The sequence below is a fragment of the Poecilia latipinna genome, unplaced genomic scaffold (assembly GCF_001443285.1).
Source record: "Poecilia latipinna isolate Pla-1442-1.1 unplaced genomic scaffold, P_latipinna-1.0 Scaffold1, whole genome shotgun sequence".
Lineage (NCBI taxonomy): Eukaryota > Metazoa > Chordata > Actinopteri > Cyprinodontiformes > Poeciliidae > Poecilia > Poecilia latipinna.
In genome coordinates this window covers 1,164,440-1,181,858 of record NW_015112617.1, presented here as the reverse complement: position 1 = coordinate 1,181,858, position 17,419 = coordinate 1,164,440, and the positions used below count along the sequence as shown (strand labels likewise).

The following is a 17,419-nucleotide window of genomic DNA, read 5'->3' as shown; positions in this document are numbered from 1 at the left end:
AGAGGGGAAGGGGGGGGGGGGGGAAGGAGAAGGGGGGAGGGGGGAGGAAAAGGGGGGGGGGGGGGGGGGGGGGGGAAAGGAGGCAGGGAGCAGAGGGAAAGCATCAGCGTCTCGTTTTCTCTGCTTTCTGTAGCACACCGGTGCTGGTTGCTCTGCAAATAAGCTTCTCGCGTGCAACGTTGTTGTTGTTAGGACGAGAAACGGGCGAGTCAGGAGAACCTTTAAACCCTTCTGCTCTCAGCCTAGATTTGGCTATTTCTTTTCTTTTTTTTATTGTTTGCTCTGAGGAGCTCGCTGTGGTCCCACACACAAAGAGGAAGCTCTTACTTCATCCGCTGTCGGACATCTGAGATGCTCTAGCAGGAGGTAACCTGAACGAGGCCCGTGACGTGACGGTGGGTTAGTTGTTTGATGTGGGGCATATTTCTGGGGGAAAATGGTGGAGATGCTTTTTACTTAGAGAGAGAGAGTGTGGGAGAAAAAAAGCTGCATTGTTGCCTAATATTTTCATAATTTCTCTGTATTTCTCTAAATCTGCCCTCTTCTCTCTCCCATCACTGGACCACTGACCTTTTCAGCCTCTCCACAGCTTAATTAGCTTTGTAGTTTGGACTAGGAAAAAAAAAAAGAAAGCGTTGCGGTGAACTACGTTTTGACCGTAATGACTCACTCAACAACAAATTTCTCTTCATCGGTTTGGTTTGTCGTAACTAGGTCGCTGCATGTTGTGTAACAGTGTATCTGGACGGGTTGCTAACAGTTATAAATAACCAAAACTTCCTCAGCACGGAGGCCTCTGAAGTCAATTCTTCATTTACGTCTTTGGTCTCTTTAAGGGTTGATTTCCTATCATCTATAATTTCGCAGAAGAAAAAAAATGAAATCTGCTAAGCATTTAAAACTGCAGCATGAAACGCCAGGCATCCGATGTAAGTGGTAAATCCAGTATTAATATGGGACACGATGCACTTTTAGTAGCCCAGTCCCAAAAACAGAGAGGGGTTTTGTATCATACTCATCTATTATTTATGCTCCATCCTCAATCCAAGCTCCTCTGTGTCTCCTTCCTCCTGTTTGTCTCCCTGTGCAGTTGGCCTTGGCAGAGGGGCAAAGCGAGGGACCGAAGCCCGGTCTGGACTCCAAAGAACTCGTCTTTCTCGTCCAGATCACTTGCCAGGTAACATTACTTGAATATCCGAGTGGTGCTCTGGCTTCTCCCAAAAGCAGCAGGCGCTTTCGCTTCGGTTTGGTCCTGATTTGCTTTGCGTCGTCCCCGTCAGGCTCGAAACTGGCTGGTGAAAAGATCCTACGAGGATTTCCGAGTGCTGGACAAACACCTGCACCTGTGCATCTACGACCGCCGTTACTCCCAACTCACCGAACTGCCACGCTACGACACCTTAGAGGACACTGTTGAGGTATCGTCTCCACATTCATGAAAGCATTCATGCACCTTTGAAACTTTTTCCTCCATTTAGATATAATCTCCATTTTTTTATGTATTTATTTTAGAAGAGTTGTAGAGATTCACTGCTGATTTTTTGGGGCATTACTGTCTTCAGCAGACACATCTACCAGTCCAAAGCGTATTCAACGGCCTAGTCCAAATTCAGCTTTTGAATTATTATTTTTACCTTCATTTAACCAGGATTGAGATAAAAGACAAAAACAAGTGAGTCCTTTGGAGTCCAAGAGGCAGCACCAACAATTACATTTGTTTGCATAATAATCCTAATGCCATGCAAATAATTATTTAAAAAGACAGAGTTTAACACTAAAACTGGTGTTCAAAGAAGCTGAACCTGACCGAGCCTGACTTATTTTGGGAAGAGGAAGGGAAAAAGTAGACCCTAATAAACTTTCAGCTGTCATTGTAGTGAACATTTTTTTCTCTAAATATTGACCTATTTGGAAAAAAAAAAGAAGAAAAACTTGAAGACAGTGTATCACTTCCTTCCACTTCACAACAAAGCAGTACTTAAATATTGATGAAAAACTTTGAAGTTTGTGGCTGTAACATTATAAAAACAAAGCAAAATACAAGAGCATGAATTCGTTTGCAGAAATTCTTGTACCTCTGCTGGCTTGTGTGACGTCATGTTTATTTTTGGAGCTTTATTGAGGTCTATCTTTTTTATTTTATTTTATTTTTGTCTCCTTTCAGTCAGTCACCACAATGCTGACTAGCTACCTGTCACGCTTCTCTGCCATCGCGGACAACAAAATCAACTGTGGTCCTGTGTTAACATGGATGGAGGTAGGAGTTCTTTTTTTATTGTGCTTTTCCGTTGTGATGATCTGAAACGCTAACATGACTGATGTTTATCTAAGGAACAGTCAGTAAAATTAGATTATGGTTGGAATATATCGCAGATAAGATGAAGGAATTGTTATTCCCTGCTGGGAATCCTACACATCCGTGCCAAAGTACATCCTTCTACATTTTGCAGTGTAGCTCTTTTTTTTTTTTTTAAATGTTGAGTCAAATACTTAATTACTGCACTGGTTCATAAGGCAGGGAGTGTTTGCCTCAGTGTGAGAAGCAGACAAACAGCACTGGTGTCAAGAAAAAAAAAAGAGGTGTGCAGCTTTTTCTGGCGACTTTCAAGTAGCAAGCTAATGATCGGTGACAGAAAGTGAAGCTTCTGTAGCAAATTTCAAGCACTGTGCAAATGTGTTCAGAGTTCAGTTGATCTTACTTATCTAACCGGTGGGGTTGGCTTTGTATTTACATGTTTGATTCTCATCTGAAGTTATTTTTGGAGTTGTATGTTTTTCATACTCTGAAGTTCCAAAAAGGAGCTGAATCTTTAATACAGATCTTTAATGTATTAAAGATCTGCTGTGGTGCTAAACCATTCAGTGATTTATAAACTAACAACAGTATTTTATAGTCTATTCTCTGAGCTACAGGGAGCCAGTGTAGCGACTTTAAAACTGGTGTTATGTGGTCTATCTTCCTGGTTTTAGTCAGAACGTGAGCAGCAGCGTTCTGGATCAGCTGCAGTTTTCTTATTGATTTTTGTAGGCAGAATGTGAGGACACTGTAATCAGTTAGATTTTATATGAGTTTCTCTTTGTTGCGACATTCGTCCTTTAATCCTGGAGATGTTCTTCAGGTGACAGAAGGCCGACTTTGTAACTGTCTTTATGCGTTACAAAAGTCGGCAGCACCACTGGCAGCAAAGCAGATATCTGATTTCTAAAAACATAAGTAAAAAAAAGTACATCCTTCACGTTACACACAAACAGACAGAACATTGGGGCCAATTCACCTGCTCTACTTTCCACTGACATTAAAAACGCTGGAAGCTCAAGTGGAGGCAAAAACAAAACATTTTTAACTTTCCATTGTTCTCTGCTTCTCTTTCATCCGTCGTCTCATGATAAATCGTGACCAGCTCCCACTCCCTGCTCTGGCTTTTTGGGCGTAAGATGTGCCAACAGCATCTCTGCTGTCTTTATTTTTAGATCGACAACAAGGGCAACCATCTGCTGGTTTCTGAAGAAGCTTCGATCAACGTCCCCGCCATCGCTGCCGCCCACGTCACCAAACGGTACACGGCTCAGGCCACCGACGAGTTAACCTTCGAGGTAAGGAGACAGAAACATGCTCAGGCGTGGACCAGTCTGTTAGGTGTATGTTTTTTTTCTGCATATTTTTGCATTTAGTTTTGATGAGCGTCATAGAGAGAGCTCTTTCTGATCTAGGTCGGGGATATTGTGTCTGTCATCGACATGCCGCCTAAAGAAGACACGGGCTGGTGGAGAGGGAAGCATGGCTTCCAGGTAAACCTTCTGCTGTGGGAAAACACACAAAGTCCTAGAGTACCTTTGGTCTGGATTCTACTGGAAAAATCTTATTACACTTGAAATAAAACAAAGCAAAATTATTTCTCAAAATAATATCCTCAAGTTTTCATAGATTATTAAAAAAAAAAAATTCCTGGAGCTAAACGAGTCTTGAAAAATCGAATGTAATTTTTGTAAAATAATAATAATAATTATATTTGTTAAATCATGTCATCATAGTACAATATGAAACAAAAAAATGTGGTAAAAAATGTATTTCCTCTATTTCCTCCCGGCCATTTGCAGAAATCCAGAACCAATCACAACTCTTTTATTTATTCTTTTTATTTTATAAAGTGCAGCCTTAAAGATGCTTTCTAAAATAAAAGCCTCAATATTTCTTATCATGTTACCAATGGAAGTAAACTGAAAAAATATAAAAGGGTTTATGTTGGTTTTTCAAAATAAAGCTTAAAAGAATACGCAAAAAAACATTTGATGTTGCAAAATTGGATCCAAACTGTTAGTATTTTAGCTTTTCTAAATCTGAAAAGAAAGTGAAAATTGATCGTGCTACTTGAAAAACAAACTTCATAGGTCGTCTTCAGAGATGGCAGTAAACCAGTGATGAGATCAGCACAGATCAGCTTAAAAAAGGTTTAGTTTAGTTGGGAAAGTTTGTTCAAACCTCAAAAGTTTGATTCAGTCATGAATATCAACAATGCTCAGTCTGAGGTTTTTCTTGACCTCTTTTTCAGCATCGCCTCTCCCCACTCGTCACTCACTACGTTTGTACCTCTTCGCTCTCTTCTCCGCCTCTCCTCCTGCAGGTCGGGTTCTTCCCCTGCGACTGCGTGGAGCTGATAAACGAGAAGATCCCACCCAGCGTTCAAAACTCAGTGCCAAAGCCAGGTACTAGTCGGTGTGCGTTGGGACGTGGCCAGTTTTCAGAGACTCGCTCACCGGGATCTGAGTCAGGTTCCTTTGTAACGTGGCTCCCGTGTGTGTTTTCGTGCGCATTCAGTGTGCAAGAAGCACGGGAAGCTGGTGACCTTCCTGAGGTCGTTCATGAAGTCTCGGCCGCCGCCGCAGAAGCTGCGGCAGCGCGGGATCCTCAGGGAGCGAGTGTTTGGCTGCGACCTGGGGGAGCATCTCCACAACTCAGGACACGACGGTAGAATATCCCACACGCTTTAACTTAATAAAAACAGACTAATGCCAGGTTAGTCTGGTTTAGAACCTGTTTTTGAAATACTTTGTTGTTTCAGTATAAGCAAAATCATCCATGCTGAAACAAAAATGAAGTCGCTGAGTAAATTCTCAGCTACTGATTCAAGATCATCTTGTCTCACGTTAACATCATGATTCTCCAGATTTATTTAGCTCCATAATGTTCATATCAACCATTGTTCTAGTATAAATATCTTAGTATGATTGAAATAAGACTAAAGTAACTAACAAGTACATTTTTAACAAGATAAAGGAGTTTGTTTTGAGTAAATAGTTCCTTAACATTGATGGGAAAATTGACAGATTATTTCACTAATAACATGGGAAAAAATGTCTTAAGAGTGAAATAATCTACCAGTGAAACTGGTTGTTTTCCCATCAATATTAAGAAATAATTGACTTTAAACAAGCTCTTATGTCTTGCTGAAAAGTTACATGCAAGTTAGATTTGCCTTATTAACTGAAACTAGGCAAAAATACTTGGTAAGATTTGGCAGCGTTTAAAATTGTTTGTCCTTATTTTTATTTTAATCGAATTAGAATCACTTGCGTGTTTGAAGAAATGTGATGAATAATGTAAAAACATTTGGGAGTTCTGGTATTTACAGCCTGAGGCTTGTTTATTGTAGGATTCTCCAGAAACAAACCTCTTTGTGGTTTTTATCGAATCTGCAGTCTGCCATTGTTCAACACGTCGGTTTTCATTTCATAAAAAAATCTGTAAATAATACTTTTAATGCAAAGTTGATTCTTCTAATTGACTTTTAATGCAACTTTTAATGCAACTCTGCATTCAGAGTGTCATTATTTACCAAAAGACATTTCATGACAACAGTCATAAACATTCATGAAAACGCCTTCATGTTCGTGTCCGTTGTTCTGTCATGTTTATGACAGTGTAATATCAGTCTTATGCACACTCCTTTGAATAAGGTGTTACCGAAAAAACTTTAAATAATTAGTGTGGAGAATGTAGAACGCAGAAGATGTCATCTTTTTGTACCCAACAAGATGTTTTTAGAAGACACAGACAAAATGGCTGAACGTTGCGTCTCGCCTTTATGTCCTTCAGTCCCGCAGGTCGTTAAAAGTTGTGCAGAGTTCATCGAGAAGATCGGCGTCGTGGATGGGATCTACAGACTCTCAGGGATTTCCTCCAACATCCAGAAACTGAGGTTTGTGCTTCCTCTCTACTTCACCATAGAAAGTCTGTATCAGCAGTCCTTCCCTGTCGGTGTCAGGGGGCGGGGCTTCTGGTTGGACTGAAGCCAATCAGATGCCAGGATTCATTTGTTGAGCTGAATTTGCTCCTGGTGCACTGCAGTAAAAGGAACCATTAAATATTTATAAAAACACGGAAATAATTACACACGGTATGAATATATTACAACTGGAAACTTCAGAGTATTTTTTTATTATTTTATTTTACTGAATTGCACATTTAGTTGAAGAACGCAGTTATTATTCACAAAATGTGATTATTATTTTAGTTTTTTTTTTTTACTTCTTAACTGCATGTATTTTCAGGTTTATTTATTTGTATCCTTTAAATGTGGCACTTTGGTACGATTGCAGATATATTGATATGTTAAATAAATAAATATAAAGTGTGCAGTGTGCTGAAGAGCCTGCTGTCCAAGTCTTTAACTTTTAGTGCTTTTAAGTAGATTTTTCCCCCCCAATCTATCAATGGAAATCTGATTAACGCTGTGCAGCTTCTGAGAGCGTTGCTGTATTTTTTGCTGCTTCCATAAAACAAACTCCCATCAGTGGATAAATTGAGCGGCACATGAGCTGATGGGGTTGGGCAGCCAATCAAAAAGCTTAATGGGAAAAGCTCGGCTCTCGCCGCGTCACGCCTCCTTCTAGCAGCTCAGGAAATACGGCACACGCAAAGATGTAGACATGTTGAAGATCTGATGGTCTTTTTTTGTTTCGAAGGGATTTTATGGATTTATTGTTTTTCTATTTACACATTTTGTAATAAATCATTCAGTTAATGTCAGTGTCAGATTTATTTTACTGCACAAAAACAAATATGTATGAAATGCTGCAAAAGAAAACCAGGACAATAAACTCGTGACAGTAGGAATATTTGCTTAGGTGCGATAAGAACATGATAAAAAATTGATTTTGTAATTGTAATAAAACATAAAGATAAAATTAAAAGTAAAAAGCTTTTACGTGACTTTGTAAATTATTCTTGATTTTTGATGATAGCTATGATCACCTCTTTTTCATTTGTATCTAGAAACATCTCAGGGCAAAAGGATTTTACGCTAGTGGGGATAGTAATTTATAATTATTTAAAAGATCCTTTAAGAATGATGGGAAAAGACCACCTATAAACTTAAAAACAAGTGAATAGCCTTAAAATCTGTCCTGTAACAAAGGAAAATCTTTTTGAGGGAGTGAAAATTGAAGTTGAATAATTTTTCCATTTAATCTTTTTCAGGTGTGAAAGCTTTCATAATCTGTTCAGCATTTTTTAAGGCTTTAGTTTGGTAAGAACTAAATAAATATAGCAAGATAAAACATAGACTTTTACGTCAATGTATTGTAAAGTACACTTTACTTCCTATAAAGTACACTTTACGTCCTGTACACTTTACAGGAAGTAAAGTGTTCATGACATCCGAAGAAATAGTTTGATCTCTTAAATACAATGACTTCTGTTTTATTATTATTGAGATACAGAAGAAGGAATTGCTCATTTTTCTGTTATTGTGGAGACAATAATTCAATATTTTATGTCCGAATGGGTTCTTGTGTTTCTGTTCCGTCTCCAGGCACGAGTTTGACTCTGAGCAGATCCCAGACCTGAGCCGAGAACTGTTCCAACAGGACATCCACTCTGTGGGCTCCCTGTGCAAGCTGTACTTCAGAGAGCTGCCCAACCCGCTGCTCACCTACCAGCTCTACGACCGGTTCTCGGTGAGCACAGTCCTTAAAAAATTGCACGGGAGCTGATTCAGCTTTGTGTCAGTCGATGTGCAGGCAACGTCTTTCTGGTCGCTCCTTGATTGATTGAATGAAAGAGACATTTATCTCATTTTCAAAGTGCTGCTTAAAATGAGGTCGTTGCATTGTGACAAGCTTTCCAAGAACCGCTTTGAAGCCGAGAGTCAGATTAACTCGTCTGCTTCGGTTGTTAGACTCCGTGCTTTTGTCCTCCGTTTCGTCACAGGAAGCTGTGTCTGCAGCCACAGACGAGGAGAGGCTGGTAAAAATCCACAATGTCATCCAGCAGCTGCCGCCTCCTCATTACAGGTCAGATTTACAGCTCACTGCTGCCCCCTGCTGTCAGTAAGTGGAATGGATCATTTTTAGATTCTGATTTTGGTGAAAGGCACTTTGCTTAACTCGTGTTTTTCTGCTTAATCTTGATCTTTATCTTGCCAAGCTCAGGTCATCCTCCCCTAAGCTGCTAAATTCTGTCATTTTCTCTCCCGACATCCATTCACTAGAGCAAATCAGACATATTTTAAGATCTAGTAACTGAGAGAATATCGGTTCAACGTGAATTATATGAGCTTCTTCCATTAACCACTGCCGACACTCGTAGTGCCCTGAGAGAAGTATTTAAATTTCTCCAACTTTTTTCCATTATTTTTTTTCCCACATTATGACCACAAACTTTATCATTTTACGTTGAGATTAGGTATAATAGGCAAACACAAATCAGTCAAAATTGTAAATTTAAATGAAAATGATTGAATGTTTTTGAAAATCGTTTCTAAATAAAAATCTTAATAAAAAACTGATGGGCATTGGTAGTCATATCTCCTTGATAAACTCTTACCCATCTAAAAAGACCTTACATATTTTAAGATCTACTAACTGAGAGAATATCGGTGCATTGTGAATTATATGAGCATCTTAACCAGGTATTTTTTTTGTCTGGTTTCTAGTGGAAATATTTTACTACACTTGTAAACTAACTTTTCAGTAGGATGCAGTGTGGGGAAATATCTTGTTTCTTGCTGAAAAGTTATTTGTAAGTTAGTTTTGTCTTATATCAAGTGTACTAGGATATCTACCAAAAATAGTTGGTGAGTGTAAATAAGATCCAGTTCAACTGACTAATCAAATACATGGAGCTCACTTCTGTTTTATTTAATCACCAACAGTTGTTCTGTGAATGCCTCACAGGTTTGTTAGAGAGCAATAGTGAACGATCTCAGACACGAGGGTTTCTTTTTACATCCGCAGGACGCTGGAGTACCTCATGAGGCACCTTTCCCGTTTGGCCACCTTCAGCTCTGTCACCAACATGCACACTAAAAACCTGGCCATTGTCTGGGCGCCGAACCTCCTCAGGTGACTGTATCTCGGCCGCGACGCAGTCGGAAATTTCACCGCTTCCTTTTGGCCGCTCCGCCGCGGCGAACTGGGGCACATCTCAGTGGTGCCGAGCGCTGAACTAGGTCGCGCTGTGCTCCGTTTCAGGTCCAGACAGATTGAGTCGGCCTGCTTTAGTGGCACGGCGGCCTTCATGGAGGTGCGGATCCAGTCGGTGGTGGTGGAGTTCATCCTCAACAACACGGAGTCCCTTTTCAGCACAAAGTTAAATTCTATTTTAAGAGAAAGCACTGGTAGGGATTTTTAAGGGATAAAGAAATGGAAAACAAAATGCGTGTATGTATCTGTGCTAATGTGTGTGTGTGTGTGCATGTGTGTGTATCAATCTTAGGTAACAACACCTTATCAAGACCAAAGTCTCTTATGGTTTGCTCCCCGTCCACAAAGCTGCTGTCTTTAGAGGAGGCCCAGGCTCGGACCCAGACGCAGCTCGGATCTCCAGCCACAACCCCCTGCCTCTCCCACAGCGACTACATCGAGGTCGGGGAGGGACCCGAAGCTCTACTGGGAAAATTTCACACCGTCATCGAACTGCCAATGGAGAGGTAGAGTTGAAAAAAAATCTCTTTAAATACTAGTTCTCCTACTAGCTAGCTAGTCAGAGCTAGCTCTTCTGTTTTAGTTGTGTCCTTGCTTGATGAATCAAATGACTGAATGAACTCCTTAATGAGCATGTCCCAATCTGTCTTCATGTCTCTGGTGAAACCTGACACAGTTGAAGCTACTGATAACAAGCCAGCAGCTAGCTAGGCAAATTTATCACCACTTGGTTGGATGAAGCTAGTACATTTCTGTGGATATAGGTCTTAAATTTGAGTCGGTGAAACCTGCAGAAACCCTTCAACTTCCTTGACTAAACAAAAATAAAAATGTTGCCTAAGCAACAGCCAGAACCATTTTGTCCTTGATATTCTTGAGACTTCACAGCACACTTTCAGGGTCAAGCGTTAAATACGATTTGTTCTCTGTGTCACAGTGGCAAGCGGCCTCTAGTGAAGTCGAAGAAGTCTCCTGTGGGGAACTGGCTGTCCTTTTTCCACCTGGGCAAGTCCCACTCCGTGTCCAAGCGTAAACTAAAGCGACACCCCAGTGAACCAAATGAGATAAAGAGCATAGCACTGCCAGGTCAGTTTGCTGTGGAGCCACAGCTTTTTTTTATTTTTTTTTTTTATAGGATATCTTGGAAGTTGTGTGATTTATCCAGAATAATTTTTTTCTTGCAGGAGGACGAGGAGATAGCGGCACACTGCGGTCCACTAAAAGTGAAGAATCTCTCACTTCTTTGCAAAATTTAGGAGGTAATCTTTCCGGAGATGATAAAAAAATCTTCCACTGAGCTCTCAGCAGCTTACATTTATATAAATAAATGTATATTTTTTGTTTCTATGCAACCCAGGAGGGCCTCCGAGTTACCGTCCCCTCAGACCTCGTTCGACCAGCGAAGCCGTTTCTGCCGCCAGCAGGGACGACCTGCACAACTCCAGAAACAAAGACGACCGCCGTGCTCACCAGCTGAACGACAGTAAACGCAGCGCCGACCGAGGCCGCGCAGCCGTTTCCCCTCACTACTCAGAGGACGACCTCGACCTTTCCCCGCCGGCTGCAGGCATCTCGACCTTAGACTTCGACCCCATGTCTTTCCAGTGCAGCCAGACTCCCGCGATGCATCGCGGCAGCAGGCGGAAGAAGAGCGCGGGGTGCCCCAACGAATCTGAACCCGTCTCCTCCCAGAACAACGTCGGCTGCTCGCGGTCTCCGGACGACAGCCCGGTTCTGTGCAAAAGTGGAAAAAAAGTCGCCTTGAAGCACCTCTCGCCCAAAGTGAGGAAGAAATCATTAAAAATGCTGGCAGATGGTCAGACTCCCGTGCCTTCTTCTTCTCCCAACGTGGACAAGTGCGAGGCTTCGGCAGCAGACGGGAAACAGCCGAGAGCGTTGTTTCAGCACAGCAGCCCCATCAACACGGCGAGTCAGGCGTCCGGCGTGACAGACCTCAGTCAGTCTGCCCAGAACCTCCCTGATCCAGGTTAGTTTCTCAATATCCTAAATCTGTGCTGTGCCTTTCAGATCTATTCAAACCCTCTAAGCTTTTTCACATTTTGTACTGTTACAAACACAAAGTTTGAATATGTTTTAAATGTATTTTTATCCGAGAAAAAATAATTTTTCAAAATCTTTACCGGTACATTTATTTTAGGGATGCACGATATATCGGTACTAACATCGGTATCGGCTAGGATATTAGTAATTTTGTAGCATATTGGAAACTCTAAAATAAATGAAACAGAGCCAATATTAACAACCAATATTTATTTCCATCTTGCTGCCGTTTGTTCCTAGAATGGCTTAGGGAAGGAGGTCGGTCAGTGATAATGATGCAGCGCAGGATTGTGGGTAATTTAACTGAAGCAGAGAAGCAGTGTTAAAGCCAGCAGTGTGGTCGTTTTCTTAAGGTGTTGAAAGAGTATTGAATTAAATATAATGCATATTATGCTGGTAAATATCGGATATCGGTTTATTGGTCTAAATCCAGTTATTCTGTGAACACACACGAGACAGATCACAGATAAAGTTGTGGAAAAATTTAAAGAGTAGGTAAGTTTCAAAATCCAAACTTTGACCATGTTACAGAGCCTTGTTCATTGAAAGAGGACGGCACAAATGCCAGATCTGCAACAAACAAGGATCACATTATTCATAGAAGCACCCAAGAAGCCCATAGTGACACAGATATCCACATCTAACGTGAGAGAATATGTGGACCTGGCGACTGAAGGAAGTTCCATTAAACGTTTGTCATGTAGGTTTTATAAAACTTCTTTGCAGCTGCAAAAGATTTGTGAAGGTTCCCCTTCCAGCAGGACAAAGACCTTAAGCAAAGTATAACCAGAACTACAATTGAATAGATCATATCTAAAAATATTAATGTGTTAGAATGGCCCAATCAAAATCCATACCTAAATTCAACAAAGTATCTTAGGCTGGACTTAAAAATTGCTTGAGCTATTTTACAAAAAAGCACTAGCAACATTTAGCCTCTGCACAGGAGACTAAAGACTTGCAGCTGGAATTGCAATAAAAATGTGTACTTGTAAAATAATTTTAAAACATATTTGCCCCACCAACACCAAGGTTGTTATTTTTGTTGCAGAACAAAATGTGAAAAGGTTTAAGTGGTCTCAGTAAATATGCAAGGCATGTTCTTTATTCCTTTTTATATCCGTATCTGTATAGTTAGTAAGCATGCAAATTTTAATGCACTCTAGTTTCTTATGAAAGCTTTTGTGTCTTGTCCCATCATGTCTTACCATAGCTTTGTTTGTCCTGTCATACTGTAGCGTTGTTTGTCTTATCCCTCCCCAGGAACAGATAGACTTATGAGTTCAGTCTCTGTTCTCCCTCCTCACCCTCCCTCGATGAGTGCTGCGCGCAAGTTGGCTTTGGCCCTGGCGGAATCTGCCCAGAAGGCCAGCAACGCGTCCCAAAGAAGAAGCCATGCACACGACTGCAGGCCACAACGACCCTCCGTTCTTGACGTCAAAGTGCATCCTCAGGAGTGCCGCGGTCCTCACGGTTCCCAGTGGCAAGCGGCTGCAGAGGCCCACCGCTGCCTTCACCCTGGCCAGTTCTCGCCTTCGCACCTCTACCCGGAGCCGCTGCAGGTTGCCGACAGTCAAGAAAGCGTGTGCAATTTCACCCCTAACGTCAGCCCGCTCGGGTCGGGGAGTTTGGAGGAAGGCAGCACTGAAGGGAGGGAGCACAGAGAGGAACGAGAGTCGGAGGTCAAACAGGAACATCACACTTACCAGAGTGTTGGAGTCTCGACGCCCTGCCAGCCTATCGGCTCAGCAAGGAGCCCGCCAGCCTCTCCCGTGTATGCCAACATGGACTCTGTGGATGCCTTTAACTTCAGATCTGTCCTGGCGGAGTCGTCGATGCCTGCCTCTATCGAAGAGGTCTTCCCAAGACAGTTCCAGACCTCTTCGGCCCATCCCTACAGCCCAGAGGACGACAGTCCTCCTGGCATGCTTGAGGATGTCTTCAGTAATCACCATCATCATCATCAGCAGCAGCAGCAGTACCATCACCGGCCGATTCATTCAGGTCGAACACCTACGCCTCACTACCCTCGGCCCAGCGCTCTGCCGCCGCACCTCTCTGCGCATAAAGGCCTGTACAGGCAGTCGTCAGAGAGCCGCTACAGCTCTCTAGGTTTGAGACAACCGCTGTCACCTCAGTACAAGCGCTACCAGGGTGACTTCCACAGGCAGCAGGGGCAATGGCAGAGCTCCGAGGACAGGGCAGTGAGAAACCCGGCCATCCGGCGGGCACACTCTTTTCATTCCCCACAGATCAGTCATTACGAGCTGGCGAACACAGAAATCCTGCCGATTGACTCCATGCTTTATGTGGAGCAGAAACTGAGCCCTGAAGTGCCATATCCAGAGCGAATCCAGGCCGGCCTGAAGCCTGGACGGACACAGTTTGAGAACGTACACCCAGAACACCACTATGGCCCCTATTCCGACTCAAGTTCGGGAGATCCAAGACCTCGTTATTTCATAGATCCCCGTCGGCAAAGTGGCATCCATCGCCATCAGACCTACACAGTCCACTCCACAAGGGAAGGTGATCAGTCGGATTACTACAACTACTCTCCACGCCACGCCTCTCCCGTGAATAGGGAGCTTTACATAGAAAGCAGAGACACTGTGGTTTATGAGGCTCGAGATGCAGAGGTTTTTGAAAGGGTTGTGTATCAACCAGTTCAGCAAGAGAGACACAAAAGCACGTACCACTCCTTGTCTCCCTGTGAGGCCCCAGACTCACCAAGGGACATATTGCACACAAGGAGTAAGTCAGACCCCGGAAACGCCAACCTCCTCTCTGCCCACAACGTGGACAGCCAAACAGCCGTGGCCATATCGCCAACCATCCCAAGAATAAGGTCTCAGCAAGAATACCCCGAGGTGTCCAGGCAAAGCAGGCAAAGCTATGGCCAACGGTCTGGCGCAGAATTTGGGCCGATGAGACGGATTCATATCAAAGAGGGCTACTCAAGGCAGCCACTCCTCCGCAAAGTCCCCTCGTTGCCAGAACGAGGCTGCCCCAACCTGAAAAGCATCGAGCACACTCACCGATGCCAAACGAGAGGCTTTGAACAGAATCCATCAGTGCTGGCTAGCGCTGCGAAACCCAGCATCCTGAGAAGACCGGTGCGCTCGCAGAGCACCAGAGAACATCGTCACTACTATCATTACCACTCCAAATCTCCCCTGGATCCCGAACATCTGGAACCCTTCCCCACGCACCTCAGCAGACGGACTCAGAGCACTAAAGTCAAGCCCACACACTACGACCACATGGAGGGGTATTACGCCTCGCCAAGATCTAAATCCACCAGATCCAGCAAAGCAGCCGCTGGATATTTACCTGGCCAGAGCTGCATGTCTCCGCACGGACAGAGACTCCTGTCCAATGTCCTGGGTCACGAGGCTTTTTATCACCCCGCTCTTAGATCAGAAGCTGGGGTCTAAGAGTGATCTTAAACCACTGCTTTTATATCTGATTCCATGTTGGGGCCAAAGGACACCTGCACTTTATCCTCAGGCAGACCGACAGACCGCTTTTTGTTTTTAACCTTTACGAGCTGCTAAAAGAAGTGTGAAGCGAGGCTGACGGTGAGGACTGTGCCGTTGGTACTTTTTTGTTACATTAGCTTCCAGAAAAGTTTAACGGGAACAAACTGATTGTTTTAACATTTAACATTTGGAAATAGGTGTAAGAAGCATGTTTGAGGAAAAAAAAAGTATATATGTTTCGACTATATAACAAGGGATAACAAGGTAAATTCATGTGATTTAATAACATGATTTTTAAGGAATGTGTATAAAATAACTTTTTAAAAAATGTAATATACTTACAGATTTGGACAAATATATTGGTACCCCTAATAAAGATGTGGAAAAGAAACTAGAAAATAAATATAGATTTTATTGCAGAAGCATAATATTACTCCACAATACTAACCTTTAATTAGGCCACATACACAATGTTCAAAGAAATCACGGTTGAGAGGGTGACGACACAGCAGAACGCTTTGAATTTCTTGATCCCAACATACGTAGACTGTTTTACACAAGAGCACATCAGAAACAAGACACACATCAAAGACACACAATTAAGTTTCCACAAAACCCCATTCATTTCCTAATTTTTCTAAACGCATTTTATTAATAAGCCAGCAAACTTTGTTAGAAAAGGAAACATTGTGAGAGCATCTTAAAGAACTGCAACAAAGAGTCACTTGGAGTCACCAAGTCTGGACAACAACAGCCACTGGAAACTATGTAAAGACTGATTTGTTGTTGAAAAAGCTTATTTATGTACGTATGTGGAGTTGCCTAAATTTTACTTGGACTTTAACTGAAGCTAGCCTAGCTTGTTTCATGCATGGCTAGCATGAAACAAGCTAGGCTAGCTTGTTTCAGCTTGTTTTAAAAACAAGCTACGTTAGCTTGTTTGATGCTAGCCAACAAATAAGCTAGGCTAGCATGAAAGAAAGCATGAACAAAATTAAAATAAAATGAAACAAACTGACCTTGAGACAAACAAAAGACAAATAGGAAGCAATGTACATCTGTGAAAACTACAGTGATACTTTTAAAACGATAAATTCTCAAAACTATTGAGTACATATTAAGAATGTACTCAAAATTTCTCTAAAATATTCAGCTTGATTATATTCTGCTGCCCTAAAAAGAGAATTTTATTTTAAGGCTTTAAATCACCTTTAGCAGGGGTACCAATACGTTTGGCCGGCACTGTATAGGAGTAACACACGTCTAACATGTGGCCAACGTACTGTATATTTTTTTGTTTTCTATCCAACAGTCTGCTCAGACTTCAACAAGCACTTTTCAGGATAACTGTGTATGAAACACATTGTCTTAACATGGTATAGATGGAGACATAAAGCTTATATTTTTTCTGTAAGAAACAGCTTGCTCAGTCATTGTTTAATGCTAAATGGCACTTTTCGGGGGCAAAAATCGAAAGATAACCTCACGGTTTCTAACTCTTCAGGGGTCGCTCACACAAGCTCTTCTTGTTTAATGTTATCTAAAAGCAGTGGGTGCTGTATGATTTCTGTTCAAGTCAAAGCTACCGTGGCTAAATATGCTGGATTTAAGGCAAGTCAGCTCATGCTTTTAGATATATATATATATATATATATATATAAAAAAAGTGTATTTTATATGGCATTGTGATTTTGTCATAAAATTAAGAACAAAAATCCTTCCTCTTTACAAACTTTTAACAATGTGGTGTTTTACATGGAAACATGTTTCATTCATTTTGTCATAAGTTTTACTCAAGATGCTATATCAATTTAAAACATGTTAATGAGGACGTTCTGTTAAGACATGTTACAACGAGTTATTTTAGTGACAAAAAAAATAAAGTTATATTGTCAGTTAAAAGAGTTGGTTGAATTTGTTTAATATGTGCTTGAGGTTATTTCAAAGTAGATTGGTAAGACCTATGAATACTCAGCGTCCTGTTAAAGTTTTACATCGGGCGATATGGCCTTAACAAAGTATCACAATATCAGTCAATATTGATAATTATTGATTGATTTTTGTTGTTGTTTTGTTTTAAATATCTGAAATTCTACCAAACTGCTGGTGCAACCTTTCCTGTTTTATCCGCAGTCTTCACTACATGACGTTTTTATTTTTTATTATTTTTAAACAGTTATGGAGTACGGTGACGAATCAAGAAACTCAACAAGTTGTTGCTAAGTAACCAAAGAGTGAATTAGTTGATGTGACCCAACTTGCTTAGCTGGCTATTAGAGGTTGAGCAGGTAAAACCTTTCCTCGGCCTACATCCCCCAGAATGCCGTGCGATTCTTAATGGTCACGTAACTATCACGATATATGTTGTTACTGATTTATTCTCCAAGCCTAATTTTGCACATTTTTGTCTTATTCTTTTCTTTAGGCCAAGTGTTTTTAGCTTTCAGGCTTCT

General features: G+C 41.7%; 1 protein-coding gene across 1 annotated transcript in view; it reads left to right on the top strand.

The window, feature by feature from the left end:
• arhgap32a (Rho GTPase activating protein 32a) overlaps positions 1-16,616 on the top strand; it is a 34,546-nt gene extending 17,930 nt beyond the window's left edge. Inside the window, exons 7-23 of the mRNA XM_015037595.1 lie at positions 1,091-1,177; positions 1,281-1,418; positions 2,165-2,257; positions 3,472-3,594; positions 3,712-3,789; positions 4,623-4,704; positions 4,817-4,966; positions 6,095-6,197; positions 7,812-7,956; positions 8,210-8,292; positions 9,235-9,342; positions 9,472-9,617; positions 9,716-9,929; positions 10,361-10,509; positions 10,608-10,682; positions 10,781-11,410; positions 12,748-16,616. Of these exons, the coding sequence (XP_014893081.1) occupies positions 1,091-1,177; positions 1,281-1,418; positions 2,165-2,257; positions 3,472-3,594; positions 3,712-3,789; positions 4,623-4,704; positions 4,817-4,966; positions 6,095-6,197; positions 7,812-7,956; positions 8,210-8,292; positions 9,235-9,342; positions 9,472-9,617; positions 9,716-9,929; positions 10,361-10,509; positions 10,608-10,682; positions 10,781-11,410; positions 12,748-14,921 (4,578 nt within the window). The 3' untranslated portion in view covers positions 14,922-16,616. The remainder of the gene's footprint in view (positions 1-1,090; positions 1,178-1,280; positions 1,419-2,164; positions 2,258-3,471; positions 3,595-3,711; positions 3,790-4,622; positions 4,705-4,816; positions 4,967-6,094; positions 6,198-7,811; positions 7,957-8,209; positions 8,293-9,234; positions 9,343-9,471; positions 9,618-9,715; positions 9,930-10,360; positions 10,510-10,607; positions 10,683-10,780; positions 11,411-12,747) is intronic.
• Positions 16,617-17,419: the final 803 nt, after the last annotated feature.